Source organism: Xenopus tropicalis, chromosome 5 (genome assembly GCF_000004195.4).
Source record: "Xenopus tropicalis strain Nigerian chromosome 5, UCB_Xtro_10.0, whole genome shotgun sequence".
In the NCBI taxonomy this organism is placed as follows: Eukaryota; Metazoa; Chordata; class Amphibia; order Anura; family Pipidae; genus Xenopus; species Xenopus tropicalis.
Window position 1 is genome coordinate 49,676,327 of NC_030681.2, and position 16,146 is coordinate 49,692,472.

General features: G+C 38.4%; 1 protein-coding gene across 2 annotated transcripts in view; it reads left to right on the plus strand.

The window, feature by feature from the left end:
* The window catches only part of shprh (SNF2 histone linker PHD RING helicase, E3 ubiquitin protein ligase), a 61,579-nt gene extending 52,170 nt beyond the window's left edge, over positions 1 to 9,409 (plus strand). For both annotated transcript variants that reach the window (XM_031902141.1, XM_031902142.1), the window contains exons 26-30: positions 542 to 634; positions 1,786 to 1,872; positions 3,643 to 3,821; positions 6,326 to 6,406; positions 8,230 to 9,409. In XM_031902141.1, the coding sequence (XP_031758001.1) occupies positions 542 to 634; positions 1,786 to 1,872; positions 3,643 to 3,821; positions 6,326 to 6,406; positions 8,230 to 8,326 (537 nt within the window). In that variant the 3' untranslated portion in view covers positions 8,327 to 9,409. The remainder of the gene's footprint in view (positions 1 to 541; positions 635 to 1,785; positions 1,873 to 3,642; positions 3,822 to 6,325; positions 6,407 to 8,229) is intronic.
* Positions 9,410 to 16,146: the final 6,737 nt, after the last annotated feature.

Consider the following 16,146-nt stretch of genomic DNA (forward strand, 5'->3'; position numbering starts at 1 on the left):
TATACAACATTATATATATATATATAATTTGTATTTATATAGCTCTACCTGTCTATCCAGTGTGCATTAAAATATGGGAGGACATTTCTTTGTGCCCATGCAGTGCCTGTAATTAGTATATTGGAAGTATGCAAATAGTCTTATGCACCATTTTTGTGCCTGTAAAAAATTATACATCCCGTTATTCTAATTTAGTATACAAAATAAAAAGTTCTGTCACCAGTAGGTGGCACTGTTATGCAAGTAAAATAGAAGAAACCTAAACTAATTTTACTTTTAAAAACATTTTAAAATCCTTGGGTGTAGAAAACGCTTTACTGTGTCTTACACTAAATATGTAAAGTATAATTTATCTGCGCACCTTTTAAACTGAACCTTACTGTTAATTTGATAGTTTAAAATGATGTGTCGGTGAAACCACTTACTTTTTTGTGTTTTTGTAATTATTTTAAGTCGTCGGCCATATCAAATCATGTTAAATTTGTGCAGAGATTGGTGAGCCAGTGCCAGTTTGACAGTTCCCTTCTTGTTTGGTTCAAAGGGAAGCCATTCCACCAAAGTAGAAGCTGTGGTCAGAACACTTATAAAAATTCAGACTCAAGATCCAGGAGCCAAATCTTTGGTTTTCTCCACGGTAAGTACTTTAAAAGGCACTTTCCTGTGAGTAGTTGGTAATTACACTTTGCAGTGACTGTAAAACTTAAAGCTTTAAAGCTGCACAATATGTTAATCAGCTCCATTTTTTCCTGCAACCCTCCCACATGTTGGGTATCACACAGATGCAGGACCTCTACCATAGTATGTACAGTAACAAAACAGCAGGCAGGCACATCCGGTATCCAAAAACGCGAATTAAGTCTAAAGCAGCAGCTTGTAATCTTAATAAAAGTTTAAGTTTTTATTTTAATCCATATAAAACAACAACAGCAATAGCCTTGGCTATTGCTGTTGTTGTTTTATATGGATTAAAATAAAAACTTAAACTTTTATTAAGACTACAAGCTGCTGCTTTAGACTTTATTCGCGTTTTTGGATACCGGATGTGCCTGCCTGCTGTTTTGTTCCTGTATATTCCCACATGGCTCCCTAAGCTGAAGGTCTGGGGCATGAGCACCTGGACCCATCACCATCAGGGGTAAGACTTCACATATAAATATATAACCCACAATCAAGCTTTCGTCCTGTGAAGAATTTTGTATATTTCTCTACCATAGTATGCCTCAGATGGATGGCTATAACAGAATCACTGACTCATTAGTTTGTCATTAGTGCTGTAGTGGTCAGGTAGGAGTAAAGATAACTTTTAGTATTGTTACAGATACTGCAAACTGGTTAATTGTTGGCCTGAAAAAATCTGCTCTGCACTGAAATACCCTCTGTGTTACTGCACCCAGACCAACCCAGTGCCTTTTAATGCAGACAAAGGAGGGAGCAAAGGCCAGTGGGTTAGCTGATACTTGGCCTGCATTTATATGCAGGCCGACAATCATCCCTGTCTGGCAGTAGCCTAAGAGACAGGAACTGTAGCTAGAGGATGGCATCCTCTTTATATATTGTGCCAAGGGCTAATGGCAGACGTACTGAATCAGTGAAAGCAGAAATCATCTATATATTAATAGGTAATTGCTTTATGAATCAATAATGCCTCATAAACACAAACCAGAGGCACACAACACATAATTTTAACATGGTGCTAAAAGGGAGGGAGCCATATGCAGAAAAATCTACAGGCATATAATACCAATATTTCAAACCTTTCAAACTAATTCTTTTCTCCCTTTTAAGTGGCAAGATGTGCTGGATATCATTGCAAAGGCTCTACAAGACAATAACTTGGTGTTTTCACAAATCAATGGCATTCATAAATTTCAGGTACGAATAAGATATTTGTGGGTGTTAAGAGTAATTTATTGGAGTTGTCTCAAAGCACAGTTATGATTGTGTTTTATTTATGCTCTTGGGAGATGCGGATTACTGATATTAGACCTCTAAGGGCTTTGTCATGGGTATTACAGTGCAGGTGCTTATTTAACCATTCTGAGTAGTGACAGAAAAGTAAGGCTAATACCACACTTAGCATATGGCGTATATTTTCGGCAAGCCGAAAAACGCTTGCTGAAAATAGCGCCATGCGCTCCTGTGTCTGCACCCGAATGAAGTCTCGCGTTTTTTGGCAAATATTGGCTACATGTGCCTACACCCGAGCTTATTTCATTCATTCGGCTGCAGGCACAAGGTAGGCTAAATTTACAGTAGAGGGGTGTATTCTCACCAAGCGTTTCTCGGCATTAGCCTTACAATTGCAAAATAAAACCATTGCTCTACAGTCTTTGATTAACATATGCAGCCCTGTTCAGTACTCCTCAAATAGCATCTGTAGGTCATTTATAAACACTGGGCAAATTTGCACCTGGGTAGAAATTCACAGCAACCAATTAGATGCATGCTTTTTTTCCACCTGCAGCTGACTGAGAAAAGCTAATCAATGATTGGTTGCTTTGGGTTACTGCCCAGGTGCAAATTTGCCCAGTGTTTATAAGTGAGCCCCACTGAATCCAGTTCCAGTGCTAACCCACACAAAACAGCATCACTTTGTTCTGTGTGTGGCTCATTGAATGATCATGCATTACAGCTTATGAACAGATTGCTTCCTTTTTGAATAAATATGGGGAAGGAGCCCAAAGCTAGACAGTACCCAATAATAGTTGGTTCTTAGCCATTGAGTAGTTTTGAGCATTTGAGGCTTTTTTTCATTTACATTGTTTGAAGTTTTTCTGGGCACAGCTTTTACTATTTCCGTGCACTGCAGAAATGTTAGGGCAGTGCACCTACATTTACTTTATCAATTGGTACGTTAGAGTCCTGTTTCTTAACCTTGGGTCCCCAAATGTAAAACATGAATTAAACATTAATTATATTTTGATAACAACTGACCCAAGGTTAAGAAACAGGGTGTTAGCAAGTACCTGGTATGTGACTCAGAAGCCTAAGGCTGATGCCACACTGAGCATATGACGTATATTTTCCGCAAGCGAAAAACCGATTGCCGAAAATACCGCCATATGCTCCTACCTGTGCCTGCACCCAATGAATGAAATCAGGTAGGCACATGTAGCCATTATCCGTCGAAGTCTTGAGTTTTATGGGGGATATCGGCTACATGTGCCTGCACCCGAGCGTATTTCATTCATTAGGATGCAGGCAAAAGGTAGGGGAAATTTAGCGTAGCGGGATGTATTTTCGGCAAGCATTTTTCGGCTTGCTGAGAATACACCCGTGTGGCATCAGCCTTAAAGAGCACAGTTGCATTGCTCACGCTCAGCATCAACTGAGGCTATCCCATCCTGCCCATAAGCACTCACAGTCAGTAGTAGTGACATGATGTCACTCTCTCAGGCACTGGGTAAAGTTAGTGTTAGTAACTGACTCATAGTTTTTTCTTTTAGAGATACATTGTGTGATGCAATATTTCTTTGCTCTGGATCAACTAGCAGTTAGGCAGGTTATAACTTGATGGACGTGTCTTTTTTGAACCTAACTTACTAAGTTAGAACATAATTGCAATATAATGTTCCTTCACTGTATTTTGTGAGTTTGATAGAAAGTTATTTGTAATTAATAATACCATTATTTGCTTTTCAGGAAAATCTTTCAGCATTTAAATATGATCCCAAAATCAACATCTTGCTGCTTCCCCTGCACACAGGCTCCAATGGACTCAACATAATAGAAGCTACTCACGTCTTACTTGTGGAGCCAATTTTAAACCCTGCACATGAACTTCAGGCCATTGGGAGAGTTCACAGAATTGGCCAGACCAAGTTAGTTCTGTATAACTTCTTCTTTCACCCCTTCATATATGAGACTAGAAAACGTATCAATCTGTATGTTATGCATGATATTGTTCCACATGTGTTTCACTATTTTGCACATCTACATAAATCCAGCAGCGCATTCCAAAGATGGTGCATATGATAACCATTGGGATTGCAGCTGTGCTGTTATTTTGCTCATGAGCATTAATATATGTAAAGATATTTGGGTAAATGATATAACCTCCCTGGTGGAATTTTTGTACAGGAACAGTAAGATGTTGGCAGGTGGTACATGCTTGACATATTTCTAACTTTGAGGGAAAACCTGGAAAGGATACATAGCAGCTATCTTCCAAGTCCTGCCTGGGCAGGATGGAGGTCAGAAGTGTTAGTGAGGAACATGTGTTCACAAGGAGCGGAAGTGGCGACTGGAAGGGGGAGCAGGAGAGCAGGGCCCTCACCATATTGTTTTCTAACAAGCTGCAATTTTAACAGTGAAACCACACTGCACATCACTGAAAACTATTTAGGCCATCCTCTCATTCTAATGCATAGCACTTTTAGATTCAGAAAACTGCATTAACCCCAGGCATGCCAGATCATTGCAGCTGCACAGTGATGTCTCCCATTCTCTAATCATCCTTCCAAAGACCAAACTCTGCATACCTTTCCTATTTTTTTACATTTAAGTCACTTTTCTTTTTTTCTTTTTCCCGCATTTTTTAATTTACTTTAACCATTGCCATTTCCCTTCACCTATCCTATATCCTTCCTTTTGTTACCCACAATTATTTTCCTTTTGGAATTCTGTGCACTTTATTCACTTAAATTTCTGCTCTGAGTTTCACCTTCTGTGCTGCAGTGCATCTGCTCTTCACTTCAGGATTTCCCCACCATTTTTACTCTACTCCAGTTGCCAAATTAGCTTGTTTTGTCTTTACTGTGCTCCTCTTAAATTATTTTCTTTTACCTTTGCCCTGCAGAAACTTGGCTCACCCCCTTCCCTGCAATAATATTCACTTATCTGTTTTTTGTTTGTCTTTACAATCTCAAAGATATTCAGAGGGCTCCTATAATCTGGTCAGAAAAAACACTGGAATTAGTTACCAGGCACCTGTCTAGTCCTTGGTCATGTAAGGGCATGGGTACATGGATCAATTTGTCTGCTTATCCCAACCCTGCGCTTTTCAGTCGGTGGGCCTGCACTGAAATGACAGTATCCACCCAGGTGCAGACACATAAAGGCTGATGCTAAGGTAGAGGCTGATACTCTCCCTGCTTGTGGCCAAGAACCAGCCCTGTGTAGCAGGAACCTAAGCCAGTATTAAGGTGGCCATACACGCACCGATATTATCGTACGAAACCTCGTTTCGTACGATAATCGGTGCGTGTATGGCATGTCAGCGAGCCGACCGATATCGCAGGAAGCTGCTGATATCGGCCGACTCGCCGATCGGCCAAGTTAGAAAATTTTGATCGGGCGCCATAGAAGGCGCCTGACCAAAATTCTCCCTTCAGAGCTGAATCGGCAGAAGGAGGTAGAAATCCTATTGTTTCTACCTCCTTACCTGCCGATTCAGCCCTGAATGGTGTGTGGCGGATCTGACGATGTTTCGTGCGACCGACGGTCGTACGAAACATCGTGAGATCGCCACGTGTATGGCCAGCTTTATACATGAGCACTCTGCAAATCTTGTCTCTCAAATCTTTGAGAGACAAACAATGTGCTCAGCAATAAGTGTGAATGCTCTGCTGCATAACACAATGTCTACATCATAGCTTGGCAGTAGTGAGGGACAGCAGGGGGACCATAGTTGCCAGATTTATTTTTCCAAACCAGCCAGTCAGTTCTAAATCCGTCCCAAAACTAGCCAAAAGCCACTTCAAAAGTAGCCCAAAAACATTCTTAAAAATAAAAGTATATCTTGGAAACGCACATAATCACTACCCATGCCCTGTGCTCCCTCTCCAGGTACTAGGATGACTGTTGTTTACCTGTCATCTATGCCCAGTCCATGCAGAGTATTGTAGTTTTTCTGCTTCGGGCATGCAGGGTTTTGTAGTGTAAGCTTATGGTAAATTAGGTAATTAGGCTACCATAAACCATACCAATTTTACCCAGTATGAGACTGTTTCTCTCAGGCGTGAGCCCTCGTTTTTATTGTAGTTTGCACAGCATGTAAAAAAAAAAAGTCTTGTTATTTCAACAAAGAAGATTGAACTTGGTAGATGTCTTTTTTTTTTAACTATATTACGAAAGGTTCCTAATAATAAAACTCCAAATGCAAACACTCATTGTTGTACATGCTGTGCAATATGTTGGCACTTTATAAGTATGCTTTATAAATATATGTAGCAAGTAGATGTTTACCCATAATCCACCATTGCAGTGGAGATAATTTGCCTTGTTTTATCGATAGCATGGATGGAGATCTGGCAAGCTTTATGAACGCTTTTAAAGAAATGAAATATTTCTTAAAAAAAATTTACCTTTACATTGCTGTTTTCAGATCTACAATTGTTCATCGATTCCTAATAAAGGCAACTATTGAAGAAAGGATGCAAGCAATGATTAAAACTGCTGACAGGAGGTAATGGGTTTCAATTCTTTTTATTTTTTAAAAACTTCAAATTAAGATTCATATCAGGGAATTCTGCATTTTTCATGTTGGCACAATAGCTCAATAACAACATATTTGTACTTAGCATGCTGATATGATAAGCTCCACTTGCTATAGAAGAAAAGAAAAGGAAATATGTTTGAGCATATTGTAACATTTCAAAACACTTGGCAAATCACACAAAGGTGAAAAAAGTAATACAAGAATTAGATCTGTTATCCAGCAACCCATTATCCAAATACCTCCAAATTATCGGAAAGCCATCTACTTTAGAGTCTATTTTAAGCAAATAATTCTAATTTTTAAAAATTATTTTCTTCTTCTCTGTAATAATAAAGCAGTACATTGTACTTGATGGTACCAAAGCTGTGGTAGTCCATATTGGTGGTAAAACAATCCTGTTGGGTTTATTTTCATGATTTTTAGCAGACTTAAGGTATGGTGATTCAAACTATGGCAACATCCCCTATCTGGAAAACCCTAGCGCCAAAATATTCTGGATCTTATACCTGTTAAATGTCAGTGAATAGTTAAAAGAACACCCAATACTTCATTCATCAAACAACAAAATGTGCCGTCCTCCCTCTGCATTCCCTTTTCGACTAGTCATATTGTCTTAAGCATTTACCATATGGATTCCTCACCTTATAGAAATAGATGCCTAATCTTTCTAAATAGTATTTCTATAATAACACACTATATTAGTAAAATTTCTAATACACATTGGTAATGTAGGACAGCCCTCCTTGATCCCAGGTGCTTTTGTGCCCCTTAGCACTCTTGTCTTCCAGAATACCTAAATAAGGCCTGTAAAAATCAATGTTGTTATAAGTGGATGTCTAATAGATGTATTTTTGAAGGCTATAGGAGTTATGTGTCAAAGTACAACACTCTAACTAATATTTCTAACCTCTAGTCCACATTTTATTTTTAAAAGCACCAATGACCTTGCTTCTTTTCGAACTCTGATTCAACATGCTGTTCTGTTGATATTGCTGTGACTTGAGTGAAAGCTGAATAGTTAAAGGACCAGTAACACAAATTTTTTACATTAAACCTATGCCTTCTACACACTTTTAGTAGCATATTTAAAATACAGAAATGTTAATAGCATAAGTAGATTTTAAATAAGGACCATTACCAGGTATTCTCAGGGCTCAGGCTGTAGCACTTCGTTTGACACACTTCCGGGCAGCTTCCCCCTCTTCACCCTCCCTCTCCCCTGTACAATATCAGCAGTGGGCTCCGCTCACACAGAAATACAAACAGAGCAGGAGATAAGAAAGCCTCCGTCTCCCAACCCTCTCCCTAACCAGTACAAAAAAAAAAACCTATAAATAACTTTTAAAGCAGTCTCCTCACGCTCAAAAATGCAGGAAACTAACTTCCGGTTTTAACAGGAAGTCGCCACATCGCCTTTTTTAGCTGTGCCCTATACAGCCAAGGATTTTTATTCAATAACCACTTATCATATTTAAATTTCGGTCTGTTATATATGTTAGCTAAAGCGTATACAATGTATATTTGCAATGTAAAAAAATTGTGTTACTTTTCCTTTAAGCATAAAATTGTATTGGCAGTTTGCCAATTAACAGGCTACATAATAGTTTATATGATTTTAAAGGGTTCTGAAAATATAATCAGTCCCTCCTTGCCATAGAAACAATCATAATAAAACATACTAAAAAAATAAAAGTGGCGAGCATTGGCTTTGTCCTTATTATAGCACTTTAAATGTTAAAAATATTGCTTACAGGTTCCCAAAAAATGTACATTTTACTATTTTTTTTCAGTCATACAAGCACATCAATGAAGCAGTCTGAAACATCGGCCCTAACTGTGGCTGACCTGGCAGAATTATTTACAGAAGAAAGAGAAGAGTTGGAGTGAACCACCATTCATATAGTCAAGTTCCATACATTCCAAGCTCCATGAGCATCCCCACAGAACTAACATACCATTGTGTAACTTTATATGCTGAATTCTTTTTATGTTGAATGATGAAAAAATGTGCAAGCAGGTCATAAATTCCTCCACTTCACTTTGTATAAATTATGAAGGAGTAATCAGACCAGTGAGCCATAGGTGGAAGCTTATCTGAAACAATTTTGCATTGTAGCATAAATGAAAGACATTGTGGATATAAGAGAAAGAAAAAAATAAGCAATGAAAATACCTTAAAGAGGAAAAGTCACCTTACACAGCCTTCACTGTATGGGTTATGCACAAACAATATAATAGCAAAAACTGGGGGTTACAGCTTCCCAAGTGAACGCTACATTTGCCTAGTGAATATATTATGGAGGTTTTCTGTGATACTGATGAATGAAAGGAAGCCCAAGCCCTTCTCAACCTCATTCCAGATCTTGATTAGATCCTGTGTAAAATAAGTCTGTTCTGCATCTATTGTGCTTTTGGGTACTCTAGGCTAGAGAAGTTCAGCATGCTGCCTTTCAAAAGGTAAAGCAGGATCAGCAACAGCTGGCTGCACAAAATTATGCTATTTCAGATGTAGTTTTGTAGAAATGTGAGTCCTGCTATTTGCTTACTGAGACTATAGAAATTGGATCAGCACAGTGAAGCAGGCCTGTCCCCTTGCACATTTATCTTTGCACACTCCATAGCACACAAATACTAGATGATGATGCCTGGTTATGAACAGAGGCAGATATGTTGGACTGGTGCCATAACATCAACGGCATTCTGGGGGTGTCAAGGTGCCTATTCATTGCATAAGTGAGTGAGAAGAGAAGCAATAGCTGAATAGAGATATATTTTTGTTCAGATTTGCTTTTTCATCTTTTCTTAAACTGACTAATGTTGTAGGACTAGGTGGACCCTAAGCCTTCCTTTTTTTTTACATATTTTGATTATTTATGGTTGTAAGCTGCCATATAACAATATGGGGCACATTTACTTACTCACGAATGGGCCGAATGCGTCCGATTTCGTTTTTTTCGTAATGATCGGTATTTGGCGATTTTTCGGAAAATTGTTGCGACTTTTTCGTTGCCATTCCGAATGTTGCGCAAAATCTGTCGATTTTTTTCGTAGCGTTACTACTTGCGCGAAAAGTCGCGACTTTTTCGTAGCCTTCGCGCTGAGTACGAAAGATTCGGATTCATTCAAGCTTCAGTATGGTGACTTTCCTTGGGCCAGGTTGGAGCTGCAGGGTGCCATTGAGTCCTATGGGAGGCTTCCAAAATCATGCTAAGTCTGAAAGTTTTGCCCGCCGCTTACGAGCGCTCAATACGAAAAAGTTGCGACAAGATACGTAATGCATACGAAAAACTCGCGTTTTTTCGCGCAAATCGTATTGGTAACGAAAAAGTCGCGACAATTTCCGAAAAGTCGTAAAGGCACGAAAAAATCGCAAAATGTTCGTTTTCCAATCGGAATTTTTCCAATTTGGATTCGTGGGTTAGTAAATGTGCCCCTATGTGTTGCAAAGTGTGGAAAAAGAGATTACCACCATGTATCTGTAAGCACTAAAAGCATGTTTCTTTACCATCTCCAGAGAATTCCTTGATAGCAGTGAGCAATGTGACAGCTCGGACACCTCTGAATAACTGCAAAGCTGCAGGACATAATCTCTGGTCGCAGTGTAATGTTTTACATAATGAAAGATTAGACCAGTGTATGTTATATAACCGAGAAATGTCATCTGCTCACTGGAAGTTTACTTGCCTTTTCTCTAGGGATGCCAAAAATCCACCATTTTCAGATTCGGCCGAACCCCCGAATCCTTCATGAAAGATTCGGCCGAATACCGAACTGAATCCAAATCCTAAATTGCATATGCAAATAAGGACAAGGTAGAGTTAAAAAGAACTGCAGCGTGCAACAAAAGATTTTCAACTTATGTGTTTATGTGACAAAAAGTCACATGATATTAAGGATTCGGTCCAGCCAGGAGCGTTGATTTGACCAATCCCAAATCCTGCAAAAAAAAGCCGGAATCTCTGCTAAATCCCAAACCGATTCCTGGATTTGGTGCATCCCTACTGTCCTCTAATAGCTCTATATTATATATAGCATTATAGGTAGGCCAGACCTTCCTGGTTTCTTTTCTGTACCACCCAAACCTTATTGACCTGTATATATGTTCTTGCTGTTTGCCCAGCTCCTTATATCTGTTTTTTAGATACTTTTTTAACCATTGTGTTACTGAAATCTTGTTTCATTACAACTGATAACTGTTGTTTAGGTTTTATCCGTCAGAGCTTCCTTGTAATATCAGCTCCGTAATGCAACAAAATATTGATAATTTTTTCTAAGAAAAGTTCTGTTTTAATTCAGCTTTAAGTAGTAAAAAAAAAAAATATTTATGTTTTCTGTCTGTTTTTAAGTATTTTATATTAAATTATTTAATGTAGCTTAATTCATTGTATCCTTCCATATGCCTCATTGCATCAATCTGTGTGCCAGTAGCCATTTCCATCTGAATATGCTGATGAAAAAGAGATTTGCTCTCTGCATAACTATGGGGCTCAGTTATGGGAAAACTGAAATACCGGTATGGGATCCGTTATCCAGAAAGCTCCAAATTACGGAAAGCCCGTCTCCCATAGACTCCATTTTAATCAAATAATAAATCAATTTCTTTTTTTCTCTGTAATAATAAAACAGTACCTTGTATATCCCAACTAAGATATAATTAATACTTATTGGATGCAAAACAGTATTATTATATATTGGGTTTATTAATATTTTTCTGTTTTTTTAGTAGACTTAAGGTATGGAGATCCAAAATAAGGAAAGACCCCTTATCCGTAATACCCTTGGTGCCGAGCATTCTGAATAATGAGTCCTATACCTGTACCTCTTTGTCTTAAATGGGAAAAAATGAGAAATGTTATTTATTATTTCTTATTAAATCCACCAATAGATGAATGTATCTTTTCTTATTGTTTTTTCATTGTTTACTGTTGCATAAGCAAACTCCCTCTGCCAAATTCTTTCCTTCTACAAACATGCTTTCAGTTTGGGGAAATTTGCCAGTCATTTCCCCAGTCTAACAACTTTTTTCTGTTATGAGTTAGTAATTGAGAGCAGTTGAGTTTTTAGCAGCAGGAAACATATTAGGATGAGGGATTAAGCTAATTAACTATTTAATATTTCATAACTTTAAAGAAATAAAAGTATTCACCACTTAAAAGTGTTAATGGTTTATTGTCATAGAACATTGTATCATACTACATTTAATTTTGTGTTTTGGCCCCGATCAACAGAAATAGACTTTTTCATGTAAAAGTAGAACCAGATCTCGGAGCTTTAAATATGTTACAATAAAAAAAGCAGAAAGAAACTAGTCTACACACACTGTAATAGGACACACCTAAATCATCAATGGTGCAGGCAGTTCTTTACCAAAGGTCACATATTTAGCTACATAGAAATCACCTGAGTGAGTTTGAGTGATTGTTATATAACTACATCTGGATAGTCCCACATCTTGTGAGTCTGAATTGTGGTGCAACCTACACTGTAAAGACACAAAAACACTCCAAGCAGCTTTGTGAAAACGTGATTGAATAGCACAAGTCGGGATGGATACACATACAGTCACTTAATATCCCTTAGAGTTCAGATAAATCCATCATTAAGAAATGGAAGAGCATGGCACAGCTGTAAGATCTCACCTAGGGTTTTCTAGAAGGTACACAGGAGGCTCTGAAGTAAAGTGCAAGAATAGTTTATGATCTGATGGAGCCAAAAATGAAGCCTCATGCTGTGTGGATGCATTTCTGCAGCAGGCTCTAGGTGGCTTGTGAGAGCAAAATGGATGCAGCAAAATACAGTTAAATACTGCAGGAAAACCTGATGCAGTCTGCATTGGGAGCGTTGCCTTCCAGCAAGACAGTGACCCAAGTATGAAGCCACAACTACACAATGATGGCTTACAAACAACACTGTTGGTCCTCCAATGACCGAGTGAGTGTCTAGATCTTAATCCAGGGGTGGGCAAACTACGACCCGCAGGCCACATCCGGCCCCTTGGCCTTTTTAATCCGGCCCGCCGACGACGCCAAGTCTCATCACGCGAGACTTGGTGTCATTGGCGGGCCGGAATTAAAGAGACGAAGGGGGCGTAACGCTGGCCTGGTCCGGCCCGGGGGTAAGTAAATGTGGCCCGTGAGCCAAAAAGTTTGCCCACCCCTGTCTTAATCCAATAGAGAATTTCTTGCGGGACTTGAAAAAGGGCTGATCCCTTACAATCTCCTGCAACCTGACAGAGATTTTGCAAAGATGAATGGGGGAAAATTGCAGTGTCCAGATAGAGCCCTATCCACAGTAATTGCTGTCGTAGGTGCAAATCCTAAATACTGACTGAAGGGGTGTAATTAATTTAAAGCATTTAGCAGAGGCCTGTTTTCTACAACCTAATTCTGTTGATCAGTGTAAAAAAAATACGATGTGATTTCATGTTCTATGGAATAATACTTGAAAACATCCAAGGGGAATTATAACTTTCTATAGACACTGTACATATGGTCACTTTTTAACAGTTTGTATGAATCAACATTTGTTTAATTCATTGTGCACTTGTCTGTAGTACAAAAGCTTAGCATTGTAAATATTTTATATTTAAGCGATAAATAATAGTAATACCTAAAATAGGAGGAAAGGGAATTTCTGTTTAACTGTTGGTTAGACTGTATTTATGTTTCTAGAACAGACTGCATACCAGATTTCTTACAGATATTTGTATGTAACTTTAACCTGCAAAGCTTTGTAATAAATAAGAACTAATTTAAAGACCATTAAGTTGGCTTGGAATTTAGTTTACTTTACAAAGCTGTTTATGACTTTGAAGCTATATTACAATATTAATCTACGGAAGCATACACAGAATACACCATCAAACATTTTAATTTAGAATGCATGGTTCCAAAAAGTCAGTATATCCTACTGTAGGTATTGCACCTCTCAGCCATACACACAGCCAAAAAAGCAAAGGTTCTCATCAGAATTTCTCAGAATCAAAAAGGTTGCCATCAAAAAGAAGTTGCTAAACATTGTTTGTTTCTGTGGTCTGCCAACAGATTCTGTTTAAAAGGCAGATGGAGGGGTGCAGATAGCATTTACTAATCAGCTATGAAATCCAACACCTGGCAGATTGCTATGCTTTAGTAGACCTGCACAAAGTTAGCTCTTTTTTATTACATTAGCTCAATGGAGCATCACAAGAGAAACATTAGTCATTAGGGTTCACTCCCCAATTTTCCATGCGGGGGTGGGGGTCATGTTTGTTTGATCTTAATATGTTTTATGTGTTTATTAACAATGTAGTGCAGGTTGACATTTTTTCAAAGGGAAGCTCTTTGAGATGGCTGGCCACCCAACAAGCACAAGATCTTATGTCTGTTGGGCACTTGGGGGATGCAGTATGTATCATACATTCAAGTATCCCCTAAAGTTTGACAATAGAAGAACTAAAACAAAGTCACCTGGCCTGAAACCCTGCATGGCCTTACCCATGCCAGCTGCCTATAACTTACCACATAGCAGGCTATTTTGTTAATAATGACATTAGTGCTGCACTCACTCAAGTGCCCAACTCCTCAGCACAACAGAGATGAGATTATATGCTTGTTGGGTGGCCTGCCACTCATTCTCTGAAGCAGAAAAATAAAAAAAAATATATCATTTGTACAATAGGAATAGCAATCAACAAAATGAAAATATTGGGTTTTTAACCACGTTAAAACGTGTGTGCAGCAGGTAAAACTCAAACTTAAAGGAGAAAGAAAGGTAAAAACTAAGTAAGCTTTATCAGAAAGGTCTATGTAAATACAGCCATAAGCACTCACAGAAATGCTGCACTGACTTCTCTATCAAAAGATCTGTTGTGTCTGTAATTCATTTGCCAGAGATATGCAGCTTTCTGCTCTCTCCCCTCTCCTGCTCCCCCCTCAGTCAAGAATGCTAAGAACTCACCCCCCCCCCCTTAGGAATGTGGATCTGAGCCAATCAGCAGGAAGCTAAATCATAGGGGCAGATTTACTAATCCACAAACGCTTGGAGCGTTCATTCGAATGCTCCGAGCGTATTTTCGCTGACTTTTTCGATGCTTGTGCGACTTTTTCGTACTTTTCAGAAAGGTTTTCCCGCTGTGTACAATAAAACAATACTATCAGATGTGAATTTTTTAAAATTAAGTAAATGTAACCACTACTTATAAACGGGTGTACTTTATTCTCTGCTGCTCTGGGTTTTTTATTTCCTCGGGCTAATTCAAGGTAAGAGCTAGAGTTGGGGTGGCAATCACGTGGTCTCCATTTTTAATGAACACTCTTTCCCCTGTGCTATTATATCCCAATGGCAAAGAACAAAAGGAAGATAATTTTGATAGGCCACAAGTGCAACAACATAGATGCACAATATTCATACCATGGCAGAACTATGCTATGTATATTACCAGCAGGTATAAAGAAATAAAAACATAACTGAGTGCAATACTTGGCTGCTTTTGGGTAACTCACTGTATCAAGCATCGCTTGTGCCGGGCAGGGGGTAACCCTAACTGTAATTGTTCTCCCAGGTTCCGATACTGCCAACCCTTTGTGATTTTGTTTGGTTGATACTGTTGAACTCTGATTCTAGAACATTATAGAGTAACCTACACAAAGAGCTAGGGCAGAATACCATAGGATGTACAAACTGTGCTTGGCTGGGAGTGCCCTTCCCTTAGTCTTCTCCAGTTACAAAATAAGTCCCCTCCCATTGTTTGGTTGATACTGTTGAACTCTGATTCTAGAACATTATAGAGTAACCTACACAAAGAGCTAGGGCAGAATACCATAGGATGTACAAACTGTGCTTGGCTGGGAGTGCCCTTCCCTTAGTCTTCTCCAGTTACAAAATAAGTCCCCTCCCATTTTACTTTCACAAAGAATTTGTTGTGAGTGTTTCAGAAGGATTGCTATGTGTTTCTGTGTGATTGCATGATTCTGTTATTATTAACCCTAAGCGGCCTTTCTTGTTGTTTTAAAGAAAGGTAAATAAATCTTATCACTTTCCTTCTGCCACGGCCATGCGTGCAGAGAATCCATTATATGTGTGCCTTTATTGTATGGAATGTCGTAAGACTTGCTTGCTGCCGTGCAATGAATACATGACTCAGCAAAAGGAACTGGCAATAGATTTGCAATGCTTCTACTTTTTCTGGGCTTGTTTGGTTTGGGCAGCACATATAATTCTAGGCTTATTTAATAATACAGTTATTGTTTTCTTCATTGTAATGTTCTAAAGAGTTATTACACCTGTCTCTTAATTATATTTAAGGGAATGTTTTGTTTTCAGTGCCTATGATTTCTTAAACCAATTGACATCATAATGCAGTAACAGTCTAAATAAGTGTTCAGTTATATCATATACATACAACATTTTATTACAGGTAAAGGGGAATGGGGAAAGAAGAAATTATCTTATCCAATAAATTTCCTTCAAAACTAGTGTTATCTTGGGGGTATACAATGCAAAATATTAGATGAAGAGAAAGATAACCCCTTAATTATAAAACACTTTTAATAATTGTTTCCCACTGTTTCATTCAGCTCAAAATACTAATCAGAGGTTTAAATAAATAAATAAGAAAAGGGCAATTATTTGAAAGTACTGGCTATTTCAATACTGTCACTTAAAAATACTTTTTTCTAAATAACAATTCAATTCAACACAATACTCACAATTTCTCTCCAAAACCA